The 20068-nt window shown below is 57.0% G+C and overlaps 8 protein-coding genes across 8 annotated transcripts; 3 read left to right on the top strand and 5 right to left on the bottom strand.

Moving 5' to 3' along the window:
- Positions 1 to 1502: 1502 nt before the first annotated feature.
- On the bottom strand, positions 1503 to 2997 carry F5Z01DRAFT_537088 (WLM domain-containing protein). The gene is made up of 2 exons (XM_046260502.1): positions 2651 to 2997; positions 1503 to 2597 (listed from the first exon to the last, which is right to left on the bottom strand). The coding sequence occupies exons 1-2, from the start codon at positions 2826 to 2828 to the stop codon at positions 1579 to 1581; spliced, it is 1197 nt and encodes a 398-aa protein (XP_046120001.1). The 5' UTR covers positions 2829 to 2997; the 3' UTR covers positions 1503 to 1578.
- A 335-nt stretch (positions 2998 to 3332) lies between these two features.
- Positions 3333 to 4494, bottom strand: F5Z01DRAFT_537093 (methyltransferase). The gene is made up of 4 exons (XM_046260504.1): positions 4288 to 4494; positions 4136 to 4238; positions 3947 to 4081; positions 3333 to 3893 (listed from the first exon to the last, which is right to left on the bottom strand). The coding sequence occupies exons 1-4, from the start codon at positions 4324 to 4326 to the stop codon at positions 3340 to 3342; spliced, it is 831 nt and encodes a 276-aa protein (XP_046120000.1). The 5' UTR covers positions 4327 to 4494; the 3' UTR covers positions 3333 to 3339.
- Positions 4495 to 6622, bottom strand: F5Z01DRAFT_537092 (amidase signature domain-containing protein). Its single transcript, XM_046260503.1, has 3 exons — positions 6416 to 6622; positions 4980 to 6366; positions 4495 to 4923 (listed from the first exon to the last, which is right to left on the bottom strand). Exons 1-3 carry the CDS (start codon positions 6451 to 6453, stop codon positions 4663 to 4665), a joined length of 1686 nt encoding a protein of 561 aa, XP_046119999.1. The 5' UTR covers positions 6454 to 6622; the 3' UTR covers positions 4495 to 4662.
- Positions 6623 to 7016: 394 nt separating this feature from the next.
- Positions 7017 to 8872, top strand: F5Z01DRAFT_537062 (uncharacterized protein). Its single transcript, XM_046260501.1, has 4 exons — positions 7017 to 7144; positions 7199 to 7255; positions 7310 to 7825; positions 7882 to 8872. The coding sequence occupies exons 2-4, from the start codon at positions 7223 to 7225 to the stop codon at positions 8815 to 8817; spliced, it is 1485 nt and encodes a 494-aa protein (XP_046119998.1). The 5' UTR covers positions 7017 to 7144; positions 7199 to 7222; the 3' UTR covers positions 8818 to 8872.
- Positions 8848 to 9740, bottom strand: F5Z01DRAFT_536995 (mRNA 3'-end-processing protein yth-1). Its single transcript, XM_046260500.1, has one exon. The coding sequence runs from the start codon at positions 9637 to 9639 to the stop codon at positions 8878 to 8880; it is 762 nt and encodes a 253-aa protein (XP_046119997.1). The 5' UTR covers positions 9640 to 9740; the 3' UTR covers positions 8848 to 8877.
- Positions 9741 to 10203: 463 nt separating this feature from the next.
- On the bottom strand, positions 10204 to 12571 carry F5Z01DRAFT_650967 (NADPH oxidase). Its single transcript, XM_046263200.1, has 2 exons — positions 10483 to 12571; positions 10204 to 10423 (listed from the first exon to the last, which is right to left on the bottom strand). Exons 1-2 carry the CDS (start codon positions 12077 to 12079, stop codon positions 10347 to 10349), a joined length of 1674 nt encoding a protein of 557 aa, XP_046119996.1. The 5' UTR covers positions 12080 to 12571; the 3' UTR covers positions 10204 to 10346.
- A 1847-nt stretch (positions 12572 to 14418) lies between these two features.
- On the top strand, positions 14419 to 18063 carry F5Z01DRAFT_619189 (uncharacterized protein; the record flags this gene model as incomplete). Its single annotated transcript, XM_046261074.1, has 2 exons — positions 14419 to 17895; positions 17953 to 18063. 2 exons carry the CDS (start codon positions 14419 to 14421, stop codon positions 18061 to 18063), a joined length of 3588 nt encoding a protein of 1195 aa, XP_046119995.1.
- A 794-nt stretch (positions 18064 to 18857) lies between these two features.
- F5Z01DRAFT_536827 (uncharacterized protein) lies at positions 18858 to 19906 on the top strand. Its single transcript, XM_046260498.1, has 2 exons — positions 18858 to 19013; positions 19080 to 19906. Exons 1-2 carry the CDS (start codon positions 18994 to 18996, stop codon positions 19582 to 19584), a joined length of 525 nt encoding a protein of 174 aa, XP_046119994.1. The 5' UTR covers positions 18858 to 18993; the 3' UTR covers positions 19585 to 19906.
- Positions 19907 to 20068: the final 162 nt, after the last annotated feature.

Here is a 20068-nt window from a genome sequence, read left to right as displayed (position 1 = left end):
GGCACGCCGCACGCCGCGCTGGCGGACAGGGGATGACGATGATGCACGCCTCCGTTTCCGGATGCGGAAAGACGGTGGCCCTGAGAATGACAACGACAGATTCCGGCTGGGAGGAGACTCGTAGGTTGCGTCCCAAACGAAAACTCGACGTGGGCTTCTCGCCGCAGGTCCGGGTTGACAATGTCGACAGGCGGCCAGAAGTGACTGGAGCGGACGGGAAGGAGGACTGGAAGGTACAACCAAACCAGACTGGTGGCAGGCAGGTGATGACGCTCTGTCAGGTCAGGCCAGGTCAGGCACTGCTGCAGAAGTCGGACGCTGTCTCAATTGGGCCACAGCTGGGTTGGGAGGGGATGGAAGGCAAGATAGAAAGATGGACAGATGGTCGCAGTTCGTGAAGGAGAAAATACAATCATCAGCATCGCAGGGCACCAAACGCTCGATTGACCCCAGCGCTCAGATGATCGACAATCCAGGCCAGCCCCGTGGAGCCTATCGAGACCAGGGTCATTTCCCCTAGTCGGGCCAGCCCACGCCCACCAAGCTCTGCTGGCGTGGGTGAGCCTAAAAGAGAGACTATTTTGTGCGCTGCATTCGTGGTGCAAGCCTAGAACTCTGGGCATCGCGATCATGGGCGGGAACTTGCTGCTTTCCCACGAGCGGGACGTGCCATTGTCGATTCCCATGTACCAACTAGAGACATACCAGCGAGTCTCGTGGAGAGTTTCGACCAGACCGAGACACTCTGATTGATCTACAACACAACTCCCGTACATGTGGATGCTGCGCACGACATCGTGAAGCCCTCACTCACCTCAGTAACGATTTTTGCTCCCCGCTGCTTATTGGATGGTTCACCGGCACGGAACCTTGAGTTGGCTCCCTCGAGCCCAAGTTACAGCGGACAATGCTGCTGTGCAGGGCTGGGCGGGTGCTGTAGCCTCCGCCCGGCACCCGCTGAGAATGGATCGCGCCACAAATTCAGTGGGTGTGCGTACCCCGGCATTGGCGCTGCAGAGTGCAGATAGCCCCACGTACACCCATGCGTCGGGCATGGTGCCCTGGTTCGAGACCGCGTGTCCAGTCTCCTGCCTCTGTTGATGAAAGCGTTTGGTTAGCTCAGCGTGTGCGCTACCTGTTCAAGTCAAGACATCACTCCTCGGCCACAAATTGGTCCAGTTGCACCGAGGCACAGTCCTCCAGCTTCTATCATCCAGACGAATATGTATCGTCGTACCTACATGTAACCAGCCGTGAGGGCGGCATACTGTACGTCACTGCCGCACGCCAAGCGGGTACGCACGATCTCAGCCAATCTGGACCCACCCACCACAGAAAGTCCCAATCAGGCGCCCGTGCCTCCCAAACTCGCCCTACGTCATGCGCCTCACCCGTGTCGGTGGAAAAAGAACTCAATCTGGCATGACGATGCCCTCGGCGCCATGAAGTCATTACTCATGCAGCTCGCGAACGCCTTGCGTCAGGGTGCATCCAGGGTCGTGATGGGATTCTCAAACAACATGCATTTCCCATGAACCCGCCAGATCCCCAATCGTGCCCGGTCGCTACGGTTACGAGTTACGACCTGTCCTTCATTCGGCCACACTCACTGCACGTCCACCACTGCTGCTCCATCACCTTGCTACACCACACACATCTCCATGTCGGCGGTAGCATGGTCCTCCTTGTTGGCTTCATTGCTGGCGACTCCTCCACGCGACGTCGTTTCTTGTCTGCCGGCCGAGGCGGACTCGGTGATCCCGTGAGATCCACCGTGTCAGGGACCCGTTGTGTTGGACTTGGACTTTGTGGCCGCGGCGTGCCACCGCTGTTGCTGGCAGGGTTGCTGGCAGGAATGATTCCACCGGCGGAACGCTCGCTACCACAAGCATCGCAGCAGAGATAGGCTGCCGGGTTCACCAGCGTGCACACCTGGCACGACCATCTGCCGCCCATGCCCAGCTTTCCACCGCTGCCCGTGGGGTTTTCCTGCGAAGGTGCAACGTAGTCTTTGCCGAGTGCCTTCTTCTCATCCTCCTGGGTCATCTCCCACAAGGCCTGCGCTATGGCCGCCTCGTTCGCTTCCCCCCCCTCTGCTGCTGTCATGGTGCTGTGATCCTTCGCGCTCTGCGTCAGATCAATGATCTGGCGCTCCGTCATGTTGTTACTGCAGACCCTCCTTGTTTCTTGACGTCTCCGCGCTGCGGGGGGCACGGCGGTGCGCACATGGTCCCAACCACTCTGTATCTCGCCCCCGAGTCGGCGGGAGAAACCTTGCCGGGCTAGTGCTGCCTGCTGTTGCTGAGCAGCTTCACGTGCCAGCCTTCTAATCTCCTGCTGCGGCATCCTCCCTCCACCAAGTCTCTGCCCGGAGGATAGGAAGTTCTGGCCCGTAAAGCCCTTTCGGTGCAGGGCTTCGAGCTCATCGCGTAGCTGGTTCCAAAGCGCATGAAAGGACGAGTTGTGAGGACTGATGGTGTTATGGCAAAGCTCGTGCAGCATCGTGTCGACGACATCCTCAAAGGGAAGAAAGATTGTCCTGTCATTGTGGTATCGCAGACGGATACACACTAGCTTTCCCTTGTTTACGTTGAGTCCTTTTCCTTGTGAGCCACTCAATGCACAAAGAGAGGGTGGATAGTCAGCATACCGAGGAGTTTGCCGTCATCGGGGAAGAACTCTGTCAGCTCGGAGATCTTCCAATTGCGCGCCCGCATGATCGGCTTCGCCAGGGAGGCGACTTTCTTGAGGATTTGCAAAGCATCGTTTGCTCGGGGAAAGTCATGCAGGTGGCGGTAGCCCCTGACCAAGGCGTCTATCTCGGGCATCGTATTCTACTATCGCGTAAAAAGAAAGAGTGAAGAAGTTGGTAAAAGGTTGGCACGGGCTCGAAAGCCCTGAAAGCGTCTTGCAGAGAGTAGCGAAGTATACCCAGTCAACAGACAAAGCGGTCTACGACTATTGGGATCAAAAGAGAGACGGACGACCTTTAGCCTTGTATCAGCGTTTCGCACCTTTGGGAAGCGACCGACTCCGCGACATGACTGCTGGCCACTGCCTGGTCCTTGTGCTCCAGGTTGCGCAATAGATTCACTGGGGGCTGCACATTGTTCACCTGTGTGACTGCGAGAGGCTGCTGCTATCAATCTGAGGATGACGACGTGAAGATGCCTGCGAATATCAATGTTAGGGAGAGGATTACTCATCAGCAAAAAATACTCTCAGACCGTACCCGCTTCGCGATCACAACCACCACCACGTTGAACCTCAAGTCGTGCACCTCAAAAGACACAGACATAAATACGGGTGCTTCACTTGAACAATAATGATTCGGAATTCTCACGTGGCCGGCTTCTTGGCCACCGCACGCAGCCTGACATAGCTGATCATCTCCTTTCCGTCACCACCCTCTCCACCACAAACGTGTCGCAGAACCTGTGCACATTCCTTGATGACTTCTTCCCTCTGCTGCTCATCCTCTAGCACATCCAGCCACTGCCCGCCCATCAGCCTCACCCAACCTTCGACACCGCCTCGGTCGGTGGTCGTGGGTCTCCACTCGCGCTCACACCTCTCTACCACGAACCCGACGCTCTCAAGCGTGCGCTGCAACCAGGCCTCGTTGGGAAAGAACCAAGGCTCTGCGGCGATAATCTTCTCCATGGGCATGCGTCGAGCAAGCGCGGATACAATGGCTGTGCGCATCTCGCATACGTTACCTTGGCCACCCATCTCCAGGATCAGCGAGCCACCGGCCTGCAGAGCGTCGTACATGGACTGGAAGGTTGACACGCGCGTGCTTGGAGCACTCAGGATCCAGTGGAGGGCCGCATTGGAGAAGACCTTGGTGTAGGTCTCCCGCTGGTAGGCATTCGGGGTCGTGGAGTCAATCACTGCGTGAAACGTGAGTACAAGTGTGCTAACTCAGGCTGCTCGGCTCACAGACCTTGAAAGGTTGCATTGGGGGCATCTTTGCAAGCTTGCCTTGCCGCGTTGATCATGGACGAAGAGGCATCAGTTCCAAGGAGAGATCCACTGCCCTGGGCGAGGATCTTGGCGAATTCCACGTCAAGGACGCCGTCTGCCGCTCGTCATCAGCAAAGGTTGGCCGTGATCCGAGGAGTAGACAACGCACCGCCGCAGCCCACGTCAAGAAGGACATCGTCCTTTTTTAGATCAAGCCATTGGACTACTTTTGTTGCCAACTTGGGCACGAAAGAGGCTGAGTGTTGATAAGCCTGGGCGTGTAAGTGGAGGTTTGGCACACAGGCAAGAAAAGGGGCTGACCGATGAAGACCAATGGTCTTTCTTAACGTTGTCGGCCATTGTACTCCTCTGCACAGTTCTATGTGTGCGGAATTATGAATCAAAAAGGAAATAGAGACTATCACAGGCGCATGCTCACTTCGACGTCCCTTGCTAGATATGTACTCAAGCCGGTGCTCCGATCTCGGCGAGGGGGCAGCGTCCAGCGGAATCCCCCTCCTATACTACTCGGCAGTACAATAAGTATAGGCCTCTGCAAAATGTGCCGATCGTTCAGTCAACAGAAGTCAGCCTCTTCAACGACTCTGTAACGAAATTCACATGTCATCATTTGCTCGGTGTCAGGCGCTTCTACCTGTGGTAGTATCCAGGTTGCGCGCCACTAGGACCAACAGCTCAATCTAGCTCCAACAGTCTGAACTTCTCATCTCCCAAGGCCTCTTCTACCCTCTCCATACAAGCCAGCACCTTCTCCTCCTCCAGTCTCCGACCAATTACCTGCACACCCACCGGCAGCCCGTGCATCGCATCCGCATCATACAGCTTGTATGCTCCTTGTGCCACACCGTTCAGCTTCTTGATGTTGAAGTGAGGGCTCAAGGCATCCTTCACCCGATCAACGTGGGTGACAGGGATGATTCCGGCGGTATAGTCAAGCTGGAAAAATGGTTAGTGCTTGTGTCGACCACCGGGAACCGATCGGGGAGACTCACCAGGTTGAACAAGAAGGTATATCCACAGCTGCTCACGGCATCATGCATACCGCCGTGCGGTACTGCTGGCGTGGCATTTGGTGGCGCGATGATAAAGTCCACACCCACTGCATTCCACCACTCGAACCACCTGCGCTTGTACGCCTCACGTCTCGCGTTCAGCCCCCAGACCTCGTAGGCACTCTTGGGATGCCAGTCTCGCAGCAAGCCCGCCCAGACGGGATCCCGCCGGACGTACTTGACCCACAGGTAGTGCAGGTACTTGATCGGACGGGGCAGCCTCATGTAGAATAGCATCTGCGCGACGCCCTTGTCGTTCCACTCGCCCCAGCGCATGCAGTCAGTCGCCGTCCTCACGCCGTCGTTGTTCAGCAGGATAGAGGCAGCCTGGAGACCTTCGTACGGATCGGGAGGTGAAATTTCCTTGATTTCGTGCCCTGCCCGCCTCAAGGCAGCCTCTGTCATCTCCAGGGCCCGCTGACATGCCGGTGAAGGATCGACGACATTGTCCGTCCTCATGATGCCCACCTTGAGCACCTTCTTCTCCTTGTACGCCTTCTCAACATCTGATCGCCAGGCAAGCGGGTGGCACGTGTAGCAGTATTTCCACGGCTCCATTTGCACAATCGACCGAGTAAAGTACACTAGATCGTTGAGTGTTCGGGTCATTGGGCTCAGGACCGAAGGCACGCCGTCTTGCCCCGGCATCGGTGTGAGAGCACCACTCTTGGGCCATCGTCCTGTCGAGCAGCGAAGAGAGTAGATGCCGCTCCAGTGCGCGGGGACACGCACGCTGCCCGCCACATCGCTGCCGACACCCAGTCGACCACCCAGGGCGAGCAGCGCACCCTCGCCACCTGTCGAGCCACCCGGTGTGTACTTTTCGTTGTAGGGGTTTGTGCACTGGCCCCAGACTTCGTTGGTCGACTCGAAGCTGAGGAGCGTGATGGGGATGTTCGTCTTGACATAGGGCACGGCGCCCGCATCTTTTAGGAGCTTCACATGCGGTCCGTCGGTCTTTTGGGCGTTGCCGGTCAGGCTGCTGATACCCACCGTGGTGTCGAACCCGGCCACCTCGAGGGAATCCTTCAGGCTGATCGGAATGCCGGCCAGGGGCCCCTTGAGATTGACGCTGCCGTCCTTGAGCCAGCCCTCGGCAGGCTCGATCATGACTTCCGTCACACAGTTGGTCTTTTCGTGCGCTTTGACGGCCACTTTACCATAGGTGCGCAGGATCTGCGTAGCCTTGGAGGGGTCGTTGTGGACATCTTCGACGAGCGATTGGATAGGCTTGGTGACGATGTCGCGGTCGAGAGGGGAGAAGGCGGCGTGGTAGCACGAGGGGAGGCCACGGAGGCGAGCGACGCGCTCATTCTGCTTGAACTGGCTGCCTCTTGTCAGTTCTGCGATCCTGTGTGGGAGACGTGACGCCATACCAGTCGCGCCGATGGTTGAGATAATCCAAGAAGAACATGGTGTCTGTGTGTGTCCTCGCGGGGTTCGGACGAACAGAGCTGAGGGGATGCTTGGGAGGAAGAGGATCTAGACGCCGAGGACTAGATAAGGGATGGGGACGGACGGGCGGGCTGGCTGGCTTTAAGCGTTGACTAAGAGATAGATCGACTGAGCTGCAGCTTGCCGTGTATAGCCGTTCGCTGGGCGTGTGGGGTAATCCGGGGAAGCTACCGCTCTCTAGGGCGCTGTCGACATGAAGCTGAGTAGGTTCAGGACAAATATCTTTGGTAACTGAGGGGTCTTGGCCAGGAAAGGCTAGGATGTTCTTTTCTACCGTGTGTAATATGCGTATATCACTCTATCCGTACATGAAATCGTCCCATTGAATCCTTTGCCTCTGCTGACACTCGCGCGCGCATGCATGTGACTCTATGAGAGTACATTGACAGCTGTGTGTCCGCAACAACATGGCAGCATTATACTTTCTGGCAGGTGCAATATTTGTATGACTGAAAGGATTCGCCCTTGATACTTCTGCTTAATTCTATATTATTTCTCTGCATCATGATCTTCCAGGCCTGACTTGTCCTCGCATGTGAACATTGACATAGCCCCACTTCCATCTGCTTGATAAGGGTGGAGAGCCGCCAAGCCCGGCATCCAATCACGGAAACGCATCCGCAGGCCCTGGTCTGCCGACGCGAGGTGAAAGGAAAGAGCAATAGGCGTCATCTCCTTCTTCTCCATGCCTAACAACACCGCAGTATCCCATCACCACTGACGGCATTATGTCTGCTGACGACCAGCAGTTCCTGGACGCGGTAAGTATATGAACTTCAGACTGGCGCGTGTTCTCCTCCGCTGACGAATACCAGCTCGCCTCGCTGCCCGACCGCATCGTCTCCTACAGCGGTTCGGTTGCTGAAGTCATCAACACACAAGTCGACGCCGCCGCTTCACAGATCCGCTCCACGCTCTCCCAGTCCTCGTGGATCCCAGATACCATACGACCGAATCTCCCGCCGCCCAAGCCAGCGCCCGTACCTGTCTCTGCTCTGTCGAGGTTGGACAAGGTCCAAGCATGGATCTGGCGAAACAAAATTCTCACAGGATGCATCGTCCTTGCGTGCGGGACCGTCGTCTGGAAGGGGTACCAGACCGGTAAATCGGCTCGCAAAGTACGACGAGCGAAACGCGCCAGGAACGGTGGACGAACAGAGGTTGTCGTGATCGCCGGCTCGGCGAGTCTGCCACTCACAAAGTCGTTGGCCTTGGACATGGAGAGACGCGGGTTCGTCGTGTACATTGTCTGCAATGCGGCCGAGGACGAGGGAGCAGTGTCTGCGCTGGCGAGGCCGGACATCAGACCACTGACTATCGACACAACAGACGTGAGTGCGCTCCTTAACCCCCCTTATCCATGCGTAAACCCCTAACAAAAAGACAGCCGCCCAAAGCTGGGGCCGCCATGGAACGCTTCGCACTCCATCTCCAGTCCGGCTCTTCGCCTGCGCCCACCGTCAAACCCAACGCCCTCACTCTCAAATCCATCATTCTCATACCGAGCCTCAACTACCAAACCTCGCCCATTGCGACCATCCCGCCCTCCAGCTTTGCCGACCTCTTTAATACGCATCTACTGCAGCCCATCCTCACAATCCAAGCTTTCCTACCGCTGCTGACCTCGAGACTGCAACCCATCGGGGAGAAATGGATCCCACCAAAGGTTCTCGTCTTTACACCCAGCATCATCTCATCCATCAACCCACCCTTCCATGCACCCGAGGCAACGGTGTGCTCGGCACTGGGGGCGTTCACAGACGTCCTGACCGCCGAGCTGAGGCCACTGGACATTACGGTCACCCACATGCAGCTGGGTACATTTGACCTCTCCGCCTTTGTGCCAGCACGACAGAACGCATCGCTGGGAGCAGGGAATCCCGAGGACACGCTCGTCTGGCCTGACGGTGCCCGTCACGTCTACGGGCGCAACTTTATGGCGCAGACGAGCAGTGCCATCTCGGGCGGTCGCATCAGGGGTCTCAAGGGATCGTCGCTACGCCATCTCCATAACTCGGTCTTTGACGTGATCGACGGGTCCATAACCGCTGACACGATCCGCGTCGGCCTCGGTGCGAGCGTGTATGGCTTCGTCGGCCGCTTCGCTCCCAGGAGCCTGGTTTCATGGATGATGGGCATCCGCAAGGTCGACCAACTCTCCACTTGGAAGACGAGCTCGTACGAGGGGTCGTCGCGCGAGGGATCCGAGAATGGCGACGAGGGCTCCGCATCGGAGCAGTTTGTCGCCATCACACCTGAGAAGAATATCTGGAGGTCCGACGTGGAAAGTGGTATTTGGGGGCGATCGCCGTCGCAGCTGTAGATAAAAACAATGAAATGTACAGACTCTTCTCTCTCATCCTGGGGTATCGAGACGTCACTTCTAGTGCTTTCCCCTGAATCGTCCTCTGCCCCCTCTCCACCGCCCACCCCTACCGCGATGTTGACCGCCGCCGCGTCCGCCACCCCAGTCCTCCCTGCGCTCCTCCTCCTCTCGGCCCATGGCCGCTTCGATCCTTGCCTCCCGCTCTGCGTCTTCCTCCTCCTTGACCTCGCTCCTCGCCCGCGGCCGATCGAGGTTGGTCTGCCACTTTGGATGCGCACCAGCCTTGCACTCGGGTCCGTCGGGGCAGAACCCAGCCAGGTAGTACACGCACAGTTTCCTCCGGACGTGCTTCTTCGCGCAGCGCGGGCCGAGGGGGCAGAAGCCCATGTCGTAGTGCGGACACGGGGGCAGCCGCGAGAGCGGATCAATGTGCAGGTAGAGACACTCGTCGCCGTTGGAGCAGTACCCGTTGCGCATAAAGAAGTTGCACTCGGGCATCTTGCGTAGGTTATACTCGTGCAAGAACTCGCAGTGCTCGCCCTTTTTGCACAGCCCGCGCAGCCAGTGCTTGCACACGAGCGAGTTGAGGCCGCCCTGGCGCTGTGTGGACTCGGAGGGGTTGATGAGGACGTGGCGCTCCGGGCAGCGCGTGCCGTTTGGGCAGGTGCCCGTGTTGAAGGCGCGGCATATCGGTCGGTCGGCGGGGAGGGAGACCTGGTAGGTCTGCTGGAGGAAGGGCGTGAAGGCGAATGTGTAGGTGGGCGAGGTGTGGTTGAGGATGGCGCTGGCGGCGGCTTGGGGCGATGTGGCCGTCGCCATGGCTGTGGTTTTGTGCGGGCTCTGGTGGAGGAGTGTGGCAGTTGATCTGAATGACAATGGTTCACTGACAGCACAGCAAGGCCAGATTCGGTGGAGTGTTGAGGTGGTGTTGGAGTGGATGAAAATGGAATCCCAAGAGTGCAATGCGATGCGATCTAAGGCAAGCCAAAGGAACCGCGCACCGTGATGTGCAGCGCTTTGTCAGCGGCGTTTTGCGAACCCTGCACCTTGGAGTGAACACGGTTTGCCAGGCCTTTTTCTGCGGAACATAGCTTTTGACTCTTTCTCTTGACACTGTTTAAATAATGAGGAAGACAGTTGCTTTTGAGCTTTTTCAGATTCAAGCTTTGATGGAGATTGGGAGAAGGAAGTAGGAATATCAATTTTGAGTGTTGAACACATTTTGATACTTCTGCAACTACGTAACCGGTTTTGGTCACCCGGAATTAAACAGATGAATGAACATATAAATCTATCTTGCCTCGGCAAACAAAGTATGGTCATTAGTGTTATATGCGCCTCGGGTATAGGTACATGCTCGGCCAGGCCAGGGTCGTGATGAGACGCAGCCCTTCAGGGGTATCCGGCACTTGAGGAATCCGATGTGTACATATTACTCCGTATTGTGTCAGGTGGCATAATAATAACTGGGTGGTTCAGAAATTTCAATTCGACGCTTTCTACGTAGTCGTGACAAATAATATCGTTTAGAAATGCTCCTTCCAGAATCGGAAATGGACGTCCCTCGCTGTAGCATCCTTACATGCTGTTTTGATATCTCGGGCTGCGCATCTCGTTAGCAACAGGTTCATCAGGTTATGCTTGTGGTGCGCAGAAACTTACCAGCTGCAGACGGCCCGCAAAAGTACACACCCACCGTCGTCTTCATGCTCCCCTCCAGTCCGCCCATGTAGCTCCTGTCCCGGATACCTTCGCGCATGGCGGTGAACATGTTGTTGAAGTTGGGTCGTCCAAAGTTGGTGCGGCTCTTGAGCTCGGTCAGGGGATCCATCTCGCTGCCCACCGAGTTTAGGACAATGTTCTGGGTCGTGTCCATGTCGAGCTTCTGCGTGAGATAGGTGTGGATCTTGAGGAACTCCTCGCCCGACGATCCAGGGATGCGCGCGGCCTCGTTGGACTGTCCCTCGAGAGAGGACAGGAGGGTCTGGAACCATTCGAAAGAGCCCGTGTCCCTGCACACCCAGATGAACTCCACGCGGCGCAGGCGCCTAGGAGGGTTGGGGGAGTTGCGCAGATGCCAGATGTTCTTGAGGATACTCGCCCAGGGCGTCACGCCAATACCCGTGCCGATCAGCACGGCAATCTCGTTCTCAAAGACATCCTCGGCCGGGGCTCCGTAGGGACCATCGATCCTCAACCCAGGCATTTCTTGTCCGTTCTGCAGGGCGACCTCGTACATACCCATGGGGTCCACGCCATCGTACAACTTGGCCTGAGCCGCGCCGGCACCCAAGGCGTCGCCCAGCTCGCGTGTAAAGTCGCCGACTTGTCGCACGTGCACTGACACGTAGGGATCAAAAGGACACGAAGTGATGGTAAACGGGTGCCACTGGTACTTGCTGATGCTGGGCACCTGGAGGAACAGCCACTGGCCGGCCTTGTACTTGAAGCTCGGCTTGTCGAATTGGATCTCGACAACGTCGTATGGGTGACGGACGACGCGGGTGATCTCGGTCGATCGCCTTGCTCGGACCTCGCGCCACAGGCGCTCCATGAGGTAGAAGCCGCCGGTCCAAAGCTCCCACCGCCAGCCAAGGTAACCGATGCAGTGGTCCCAGTAGTCCTTGCCCGCAAAGGGGGAGAATCCTTCCACCGAGTCTCTGACAAAGCACCCGACAGTGTGGGTGTAGAGTGCCAGGAAGAAAGGGATGAAGAGGTGGTGCGTATACCAGAAGGTCTCAAAGGACTGTTGGCGGATGCGTGCGTGTGCCGTGGTGTACATGAAGAACATGCACAGGAGCATGACGTGCCCGGTGATGCCTCCTGCCTGCGCGTAGTGAATCTGGAGCGCGGAAACGGGTCGGATCTGCCCAATCTCGACGTTGTAGAAGTTGACATAGTGCGCGGCGACGTGCAGACAGGTGAAGAAGAGGATGGAGTAGGCGAGCTGCCGGTGCATCCAGAGGTTCTCATCGAGGGGCAGAAAGCGTATCTTGGGGCGGATGAATTTCATAATCGTGCGGCAGACGGGCAGCAGAATCAACATGCAGTCGACGCTGAGCACCAGTCCCGCGCCACGAGAGATCCATACCGAGAAGGTGAGCGTGTTGAGACCGGCGAGACGGATATCCGAAGCCTGCTTGTACCAGCCATAGGCGAAGATGCCCCAGTGGAAAGCCCAGAAGCAGAAGTGAAAGAGGAGCTTTGGTGCTTTGAGCTGCTTGCGAAAGAGCTCGCCGTATGTAGTTTGGCCGCCCATGTTGCTGGCTGTGCTGTGGAGGCTGTGTAGTATTAAAGATAGGATGTGTATAATCGCCAAGAATATGAGAAAAGGAGTGAAGAGATATCCCGACCAGCAGACAGTAGAGCGAACGACAGTCGAGACCAGCGACTGACGAGGGACAAGAAAAACTATCGCTCTCGAAGAGGCGCAGCGAGACTGATAAAGTAAAAGCGCAGAGCGTCGACGGTCGCGGCGCGACGCTGCTGAAACCGTGTCGTCGTTCGTCCGGTTGGTACCGTCTCAGCGGTATCAGGATGCGACGTCGGGTGTGAGAGGCGCAGGCAAGGGTGGGCACTGGGGGTAGGGGAAAGGGGACTTTGACCCGATCAACCCTTTTCACATTCCAAAGCGTACAGATCAAACAAGGTCTGGAGAGTCGAGTGCAACATTGGGAAGGCAAATGGAGATGTTCCCATCATGACGAGGAGATGTAGTAGTAGACGATCCGGCGGCAAACGCTCAGCGGTTAACGGCGTTGTCTTTGGGGAGTTCACGATCCTTCTTGCGTTGGTTGGTTGGAACATCGCAGAGGCGCTAAGCCCGAAGAAGCGCCACGGCGCTTAAATATTGGCCAAGGACCCACAGCGACCGCAAGAACTTGGGATCTATTAAGTCAGTCGACCGCTGGTTAATTGCTATTAATAACACGGAATTCCTCTTATTCCCAGCATAGAGCTCATGTCGTTGCTTCATTGCTTTGATTGCTCACTGGCAGTCTTTCAAAGCGTGGCTCTCTCACACATTTCGTCCTCACCGCACCACAGTAGGAAAAATACCTTGGCACGGGTAGGGGAAGAGGCAGCCCGACTTGCAAATTTGGTGGCAGGGTACTGGACGACGCCAGCGAGTGTGGGGTTGTCTCAACGGTCCCCTAGTCTCCAGTCTCCACTTGATCTGGCATATTATCATCGCGACATGGCGGTTTGGGCCATGAGCTCACACATGGCAACCATACGCACGGGTACTGAAATGATAAGTCCATCTGCCTGGTTCCAACCTGTAATAGGTAATTAAGTTGTGCCTGTCGATGCCTCGGCTCCATTCGTATTATGAGCTGGGTATGGTCATATAATGACCATTAGAGGCCGAATACGACGCCTTGTCAGCGGCCACCGCCCATTGAGCAACAGGTTGCGGCAAGGACAACGAAAACTCTGCAACAGTCTCCTGCTGAGCCGAGTTTGATCGGCGCGTCAGCGGCAATGAGAAGTTCACAGCCTTCTCTGCACCAGAATCTTCGAGGATCTAGGACAGATTCACGATGACGTCGCCTGGAAGCTGGGGGAGATCGAAGCCTTGCTGGGATTCACCGGCACCGGCGTTACATTATGGTCCTACCCGCCACGTTCCAACGTACGTTACGTATGACCAATGTACGATACGAGAATGCAGTGTGCCAGGGCTGTTTTCTTTTCTTTTTCTTTCGCTTGCACTCGGTTGGTTCTGCACGATAACCCGCAAGACCAAGGACCATCAAGAAGCTGTTCATGGTACCGGCGACCTATGCTTGCAGCTTGTTCCAGGTGAGGAGCGCAAAGCGGACAGCGGTCTTAGGCAAAGAAGTCTGATTCTCGACTCTGATGCGGCAGATAATTCGCTCGATGACCCTCGAGCTCCTATCAATATAGCATGCGTGATAGTTGATGGTAAGCCATCTTTGATCAAAGACTGATATGTTGGAGCTGGCAGCTGGCGGGGTGGCCGCACTAAAATAAGCCGCAACGTACGAGCCTAACCTGTGATTACGCGTACCTTAATGATCAACCCAACTAACGACTGGAGGAGCCGCAAATGCAGCTCTAATCCAGTGCCCGCTGTCACACGTCAAAAACCAACAATCAGACCAAACAACGGAGGTTTGTGTCCGGTTGATCCAACCATAACGCTAGTCTGCGGCCTCGCCCAGCGCAGCATCACGATGCAAAGCGGGTTGCTTCTACACTATTGATGACAGACGGTGAAGACAGTGAAGGGGGGTGCATACAGGGTTGGGTGGTAGAACATGGAGAGATCGACTCGAATAGGAGCAAGACCAAACTTGGTTTCACTGGCATTGGATGGATAGATCGCCCAACTGATGCCAATGGATTGGAGCTGAGCACGATGATGCTGGGCTGCTGCTGGGTGCTGGTGCTCCTGCCCCACGTACGACCACAATTTTATGACGTAGCCTCTCACCTTGCCTTGGTCCACGCGTTTCAAACATGGTCATAGTTACGACGGGCAGGGTGAAAAGTAAAGAAAATCCAATTCCTCCTCTTAGTCCTCTCATCCTCCCTTGCTCATCCCATAAAGGAAAGTCAGTCGTACCTAATATGTCTGGCCATGAGGACATTGACGACGTTCGGCGCCACCACGCGCCCTATGGCGCCAGGCACCCCATACCCACCATCTCCAAGTACCGCGAGGAGAAGGCAGCTCGCCAGGATGCGGCGATGAAGGCGGATGATGACGAGCAGGGCGTGACGGATACGACGGCTGCGCTTGGATCAGGGCAGCTGAGCAACAAGGACAACGAGCAGCAAGAAACCCAACAGCAGCATCACGATGGTGATGAGCAGCAGCAGCAACAAGACGACACACCCAAAGACACATCCGAGATTGACCCAGGGGCCGCAGACCCGAGGCAGCGCATGAAGGAAATCAAGTCCAGCAAAAAGGGCAAGGATGGAAACAAGAAAGAGAGAGCAGAGCGTGAGGTCACGGATCCGGTGACCCATTTGCCCATTACCATCCATGACTTCACCGACCAGGCGCTTGAAAACGTGGACATGGACAAGTCGTATCCACAGTCAGATGGTATCCAGCACACGACGTCTGGGCTCAGCGAGAAGGCCAAGGGGGAGAAGCTCTCCAAAGACAAGACCAGACTACAGCAGGACCATGGAGAGCTCGTGCATCGTTTCCCGCCACCCGACTTTGATGCCCTGCGACAGGAGATGAGCACCATTGCCAACAAGGGTATTACTTTCGGCCTGATTGGGTTGGCTGTCATTACTTTCAGCGGTGTCGTGTTCAGCAAATTCATTCACCAAAAAGATGGTTCCCTGTCGAGCGCGGGCAAGGTCACCTGGTTCTCGCTGATGACGGTGGGCATTGGGGGCGCGGCGGTTCTCACGCTCGCCGTTCGTGACTGGATCTCTAGGCGCATCAGCAACGTTTTCGAGGACGAAGTCTGGGAGGCGCAGCGCGAGCTCGTCAACTCGGACGCTCGCAAGCACGAGACGGAAACAACCGTCTGGCTCAACTCTCTTTTGGGATCGGTCTGGCCCATGATCAACCCTGATCTGTTTGCCTCGCTCGGCGACACCCTCGAGGATGTTATGCAGGCATCGCTGCCCAAGCTCGTCCGCATGGTGAGCGTCGATGATATCGGGCAAGGTAGCGAGGCGATCCGCATCCTCGGCGTCCGCTGGCTGCCCCGTGGTGCCGCGACCGATTCCGTCACCCAAGACGGCGGGTTGACATCCGAGCAGCAGACCGATCAGGGCAAAGATGGCGAGAAGGATGACAACACGGACGGCGAGGGCCATGAGATCCAGGAGGGCATGGAGGCTGAGGACGGCGAGTTCATCAACCTCGAGGTGGCCTTTGCGTATCGATCCCGCTCCAGCTCCGACTCCATGAGATCACGCACCAAGGACATACATCTCTGCCTCGCCTTCTACATGCCCGGCAACCTCAAGCTCCCCGTCTGGGTGGACCTCCGCGGCATCATCGGCACCGTCCGCCTGAGGCTACAGCTGACCCCTGACCCGCCGTTCTTTGAACTATGCACCCTCACATTCCTCGGCCAGCCCAAGGTCGACCTCAGCTGCACCCCACTGACGAAGCATGGCCTGAACATCATGGACGTCCCCTTTATCAGCAATTTCGTGCAGGCCTCCATCGATGCAGCAATGTCGCAGTACGTGGCGCCCAAGAGCTTGGTCCTCAACCTGAAGGACATGCTGGCAGGAGAGGACTACAAGAAGGACACGACTGCCAAGGGCATCTTGATGATCCGGATTGTCCGAGGCTACGACTTCAAGATGGCCGACACTGGTATTCCCCTGGTCAAGGACGGGTCTTCCGACCCGTACGTCTCTGTCGGCTGGGCCAAGTTTGGCAAGGTCCTCTGGAGCACACGCATCCTCATCTCCGAGATGGAGCCCCACTGGGACGAGCACTGCTTTGTGCTCGTGACGGACGAGGAACTCAATGTCGACGAGCGTATCCGCATCCAGCTCTGGGACTCTGACCGCGTGAGCGCGGACGATGACCTGGGCCGCATCGAAGTGGACGTTAAGGAGATTATGAAGAACAAGGAGTCCAACGGCCGTATGCAGAAGCGCACGGAAGGGTTCAGGGCGCTCAAGCCCGGCGATGGTATGCCAGGCAAGCTGGAGTGGGAGGTTGGGTACTTTTCCAAGACGAGGCTGCAGAAGTGCCAGTACGAGCACCAGAGCTACGATCCCGAGATCCGCAGCCTCGACGACCTGAAGAGCAAGGTCAACGCCAGCTGTGAGAAGAAGCTGCGGGAGGCGATGATCAAGGACGGCAAGGGCGACAAGGACGAGGACAAGAGCGAGCTGGACCAGCTCAAGGAGCAAGAGTTCAAGGCCACGGAAGATGCCATGATCATCTCTGCGCCCCCGCCCGAGGGCTACCCCAGCGGCGTCTTCAGTCTGCAGATCCACAACATCATGGGTCTCGAGCTGGGCCGGCTTAGCAAGGACAAGTCGGACAAGGCTAGCGACGGGACAGACGACGAGGAGACGGGCGAGAGCCTGCCGAGTGCGTACTGCACCATCATCATCAACCACCGCAAAGTGTACAAGACGCGCACCAAGCCGCAGAACTCCAAGCCCTTTTTCAACGCGGGCACGGAGCGCTTCGTAGGCGACTGGCGCGAGTGCGAGGCGTACGTGTCGGTACGCGACTCGCGCGTGGACGAGGACGACGCCCTGCTGGGCATTGTGCACCTCCCGCTGTACGAGATCTTCCGGGAGAAGTCGCAGCTGATGGGCACGTGGCCCCTTGCCGGCGGCATCGGGCACGGCAAGATCCGCCTGTCCATGGTCTGGCGCAGCGTGCAGCTCCAGGCACCGCCCAACCTCCTGGGATGGGACTGCGGCACGGTCGAGGTGCAGCACATTGCGCGCTTCACGGGCCTCGACGAGACGCTGCAGCATGCGCGCCTTAAGTTCAAGACAAACCTCGACAAGGGCAAGATGTACGCCAACAGGGAGGAGAAGAATTGGCACACAAAGAGGGACCAGAGCCTCCGACTGGCCGTGCACAGGCGGTACGCGAGCTGCATGTCCATCTCGTTCAAGACCAAGGGGGCGTTCAAGGACGACACGGTGGCGTTCTGTGTGCTGTGGCTCAAGGACCTGCCAGACGAGGAGCAGCAGGAGCTGGAGCTACCCGTCTGGAAGGGCGATTTCAAGCGCGCCACGGCGAACTGCGTCGACGAGCCCGGCGAGCGCCTGGGCACGGTGACGTTGACCGTGACGTTCTGGGCTGGCCTCGGCGGCGCGCACTCGGGCTGGGCGAACAAGGACCCCAACCTGCGGGATGTGGTGGAAGTCATCAACGTGGCGCAGGACAACCACGATTTCGACAAGATGGAGCGCAAGGCGGGCATTGTGGACGAGGAGGTCTCGTCCGACAGCGACTCGTCTGATGAGGAGGGCGACGTGCCCGACGGCAGTGCCGGGCAGAAGCAGGGTCCCATCGACCAGGCCAAGGACTATAAGAGGCGAGAGCAAGGGCTACATCGCCAGCACAGAGGCCTCATGCAGTGGAAGGTGAGTTTTGTCTGCGACAGTGACCGAAGGCGTGGCGTGGGCTAACCGAAGAAACAGATTCCGCGCACAGCCAAGTGGGTGAAGCACAAGGCGGAGAGCGTGGGCGACAAGGTGGAGGGCGTCTTTGATCGCAAGACGGGCCAGACGGGGATTGAGACGGAGGTTTGACGAGACAGACGATGAACCGAGAGCATGTGGTGTGTTACGCCAGACTGTATTCTGGGCGATGAGGGCATGGCAAGGCAAGGCATGGCGATAGGCGTTTGATTGAGCCGTATTGAAAGCAATGTACCAAATTTAGGGTCTCTTGAGAAGTCTGTTGATCACCTGGGCTGGCGTAGTGAGCGGCTCAAGCCATGCCTCCGTCCCGATATTGCGCTCATGGGTTGGGAAATTGATCAAGTCAGTGTCGGTCATCACGTGGGCTGGTTGTCCGCAAGAGGGGGGGCTGAGCATGGATGGCTGCGAGTGGCCATGATGGTAGAGACCAGGGCGACCGGCTATAAATATGATTTTCCTATGATCATGACAGACAGATCTTGAACGATGGAGTTGATGGTCTGTAGAAGCACGAGTGTTTGGGTGAGTCCAGTTGGTGGTCACTGATCGGAATTCCAGCGGCAGCAGAACCCCGGGGCCGCCGCCCGAGTCCAGGGGATGAGGCCCTGCGGCACCCCACGTTTTCCCCCCTAATTTCCAAAGGCAGCCGCCTAGGCGGCTGGCCCCCCATTGGCGATTGGACCTGGACCCCCATCTTTCCAGCTGGACTGGAGGCGAAAGGGAAAAAAAAAGATTGATGCGGCGACAGACTGGACTGTCTGCCATCCCACGACCTTCTTCAGGCCTGACTTTTCGTTCTCTCCCTTCTCATCGTGGCTTTTCATATCATCGCGAACAACTCGTTATTTCATTCTAGTCCTTCTAACCCTCCTTCCACTGCCATTGATGCGCCCTTGACCCCTTCGCGCAAGCTTTTGAAATTTGAACTCAGGGGGTAGAGTATAGACGCTCGCTCGCTCACTCACTCTTCACTGGAACATTAAAGTTCAGTCCGTCGCATCAACACTACCCTTTCGAGTTGTATATCCAACAGCCACAATGTCTGGCTTCATTCGCTGGTATGTAAAAATACCTTATCTCAAAGCCCCCCTCAAAAGACAATGGCAGGCTAACCTTTTGCCCAGGTACAACGGCCGCCTCGCCGCGCGCCCCCTGCTCACCCAGGCCGTGACCACATCCGTGCTCTTCGCCACGGGCGACATTACGGCCCAGCAGCTCGTCGAGGGTCGCGGCCTCCAGAAGCACGACCTCACACGCACGGGCCGCATGGCCCTCTACGGCGGCTGCGTCTTTGGTCCCGCGGCCACGACCTGGTTCGCCTTCCTCGCGCGCAACGTGAACCCCCGGAACCCGCGCCTGACGACCCTCTCGCGCGTGGCCTGCGACCAGCTCCTCTTCGCGCCCGTCGCCATCGGCGCCTTCCTGAGCAGCATGTCCGTCATGGAGGGCGGCAGCCCCAGCCGCAAGCTGCAGACGACCTGGTGGCCCGCGCTCACGGCCAACTGGTGCGTCTGGCCGTTTGTGCAGTTTGTCAACTTTACCTTTCTGCCGCTGCAGCACCGTCTGCTCTTTGCCAATGTCATCTCCATTGGGTGGAACAGCTACCTGAGCTGGGTGAACAACAAATAAGGCCGTGCCCTTGCCGTCTTTTGATCGCTCTTTTCTTCCGTTGCCTTTCTTTCTGCGCGAGGTCTGCTTTGCCTGGGAACACGATGGGAGCTATAGATCATGGTTTGGCGTCATTCGCACTTTCTGCATACTAGAGGGTTCTTTTTTTCGGATAGAGTCATAGAGGCATTGTTGGCGAAGATGCCTGGTATGCTATTGCGCTGAGAATTGCAAGTTAAAGCATACGTTGTAATGGAAGGACATCAACCTGCGACTCGTGACTACGTGGTGATACTCTTCTCAGCCTCATTGGAGACGGACGTACTCCAAGTCTCCAACTCGGCCACACGTTGGGTGGTCTAATATTAGGACAGTGCTTTGCACTCAGGTGAAGGACTCGAGACCATATCTGTGGATCGCAAGATAGTAAGAAAGTGCGTCATAGCCCTTGAGCGCGATAGACGCCGTCCTGCAGCTTGGCTCTATGCAATACCCCTCATGAGCC

Source organism: Emericellopsis atlantica, assembly GCF_019669845.1.
Source record: "Emericellopsis atlantica unplaced genomic scaffold F5Z01scaffold_8, whole genome shotgun sequence".
NCBI classification, from domain to species: Eukaryota; Fungi; Ascomycota; class Sordariomycetes; order Hypocreales; family Bionectriaceae; genus Emericellopsis; species Emericellopsis atlantica.
Note: the sequence above shows the minus strand (reverse complement) of the source record. Positions and strands in the feature narration are given on the sequence as shown.

Coding starts and splice junctions, on each gene's coding strand:
- F5Z01DRAFT_537088 (XM_046260502.1), bottom strand. CDS start 2,828: ATGCCCGAGATAGACGCCTTGGTCAGGGGCTACCGCCACCTGCATGAC. Junction 2,598..2,650: donor CGATGACGGCAAACTCCTCG/GTATGCTGACTA, acceptor CACAAGGAAAAG/GACTCAACGTAAACAAGGGA.
- F5Z01DRAFT_537093 (XM_046260504.1), bottom strand. CDS start 4,326: ATGGCCGACAACGTTAAGAAAGACCATTGGTCTTCATCG. Junction 4,082..4,135: donor TCTTGACGTGGGCTGCGGCG/GTGCGTTGTCTA, acceptor GACGAGCGGCAG/ACGGCGTCCTTGACGTGGAA. Junction 3,894..3,946: donor CCCCAATGCAACCTTTCAAG/GTCTGTGAGCCG, acceptor CGTTTCACGCAG/TGATTGACTCCACGACCCCG.
- F5Z01DRAFT_537092 (XM_046260503.1), bottom strand. CDS start 6,453: ATGTTCTTCTTGGATTATCTCAACCATCGGCGCGACTG. Junction 6,367..6,415: donor CTCAACCATCGGCGCGACTG/GTATGGCGTCAC, acceptor GACAAGAGGCAG/CCAGTTCAAGCAGAATGAGC. Junction 4,924..4,979: donor ATACCTTCTTGTTCAACCTG/GTGAGTCTCCCC, acceptor CCATTTTTCCAG/CTTGACTATACCGCCGGAAT.
- F5Z01DRAFT_537062 (XM_046260501.1), top strand. CDS start 7,223: ATGTCTGCTGACGACCAGCAGTTCCTGGACGCG. Junction 7,256..7,309: donor ACCAGCAGTTCCTGGACGCG/GTAAGTATATGA, acceptor GACGAATACCAG/CTCGCCTCGCTGCCCGACCG. Junction 7,826..7,881: donor TGACTATCGACACAACAGAC/GTGAGTGCGCTC, acceptor ACAAAAAGACAG/CCGCCCAAAGCTGGGGCCGC.
- F5Z01DRAFT_536995 (XM_046260500.1), bottom strand. CDS start 9,639: ATGGCGACGGCCACATCGCCCCAAGCCGCCGCCAGCGCCATCCTCAAC.
- F5Z01DRAFT_650967 (XM_046263200.1), bottom strand. CDS start 12,079: ATGGGCGGCCAAACTACATACGGCGAGCTCTTTCGCAAGCAGCTCAAA. Junction 10,424..10,482: donor TTGCGGGCCGTCTGCAGCTG/GTAAGTTTCTGC, acceptor CGAGATGCGCAG/CCCGAGATATCAAAACAGCA.
- F5Z01DRAFT_536827 (XM_046260498.1), top strand. CDS start 18,994: ATGTCTGGCTTCATTCGCTG. Junction 19,014..19,079: donor ATGTCTGGCTTCATTCGCTG/GTATGTAAAAAT, acceptor CCTTTTGCCCAG/GTACAACGGCCGCCTCGCCG.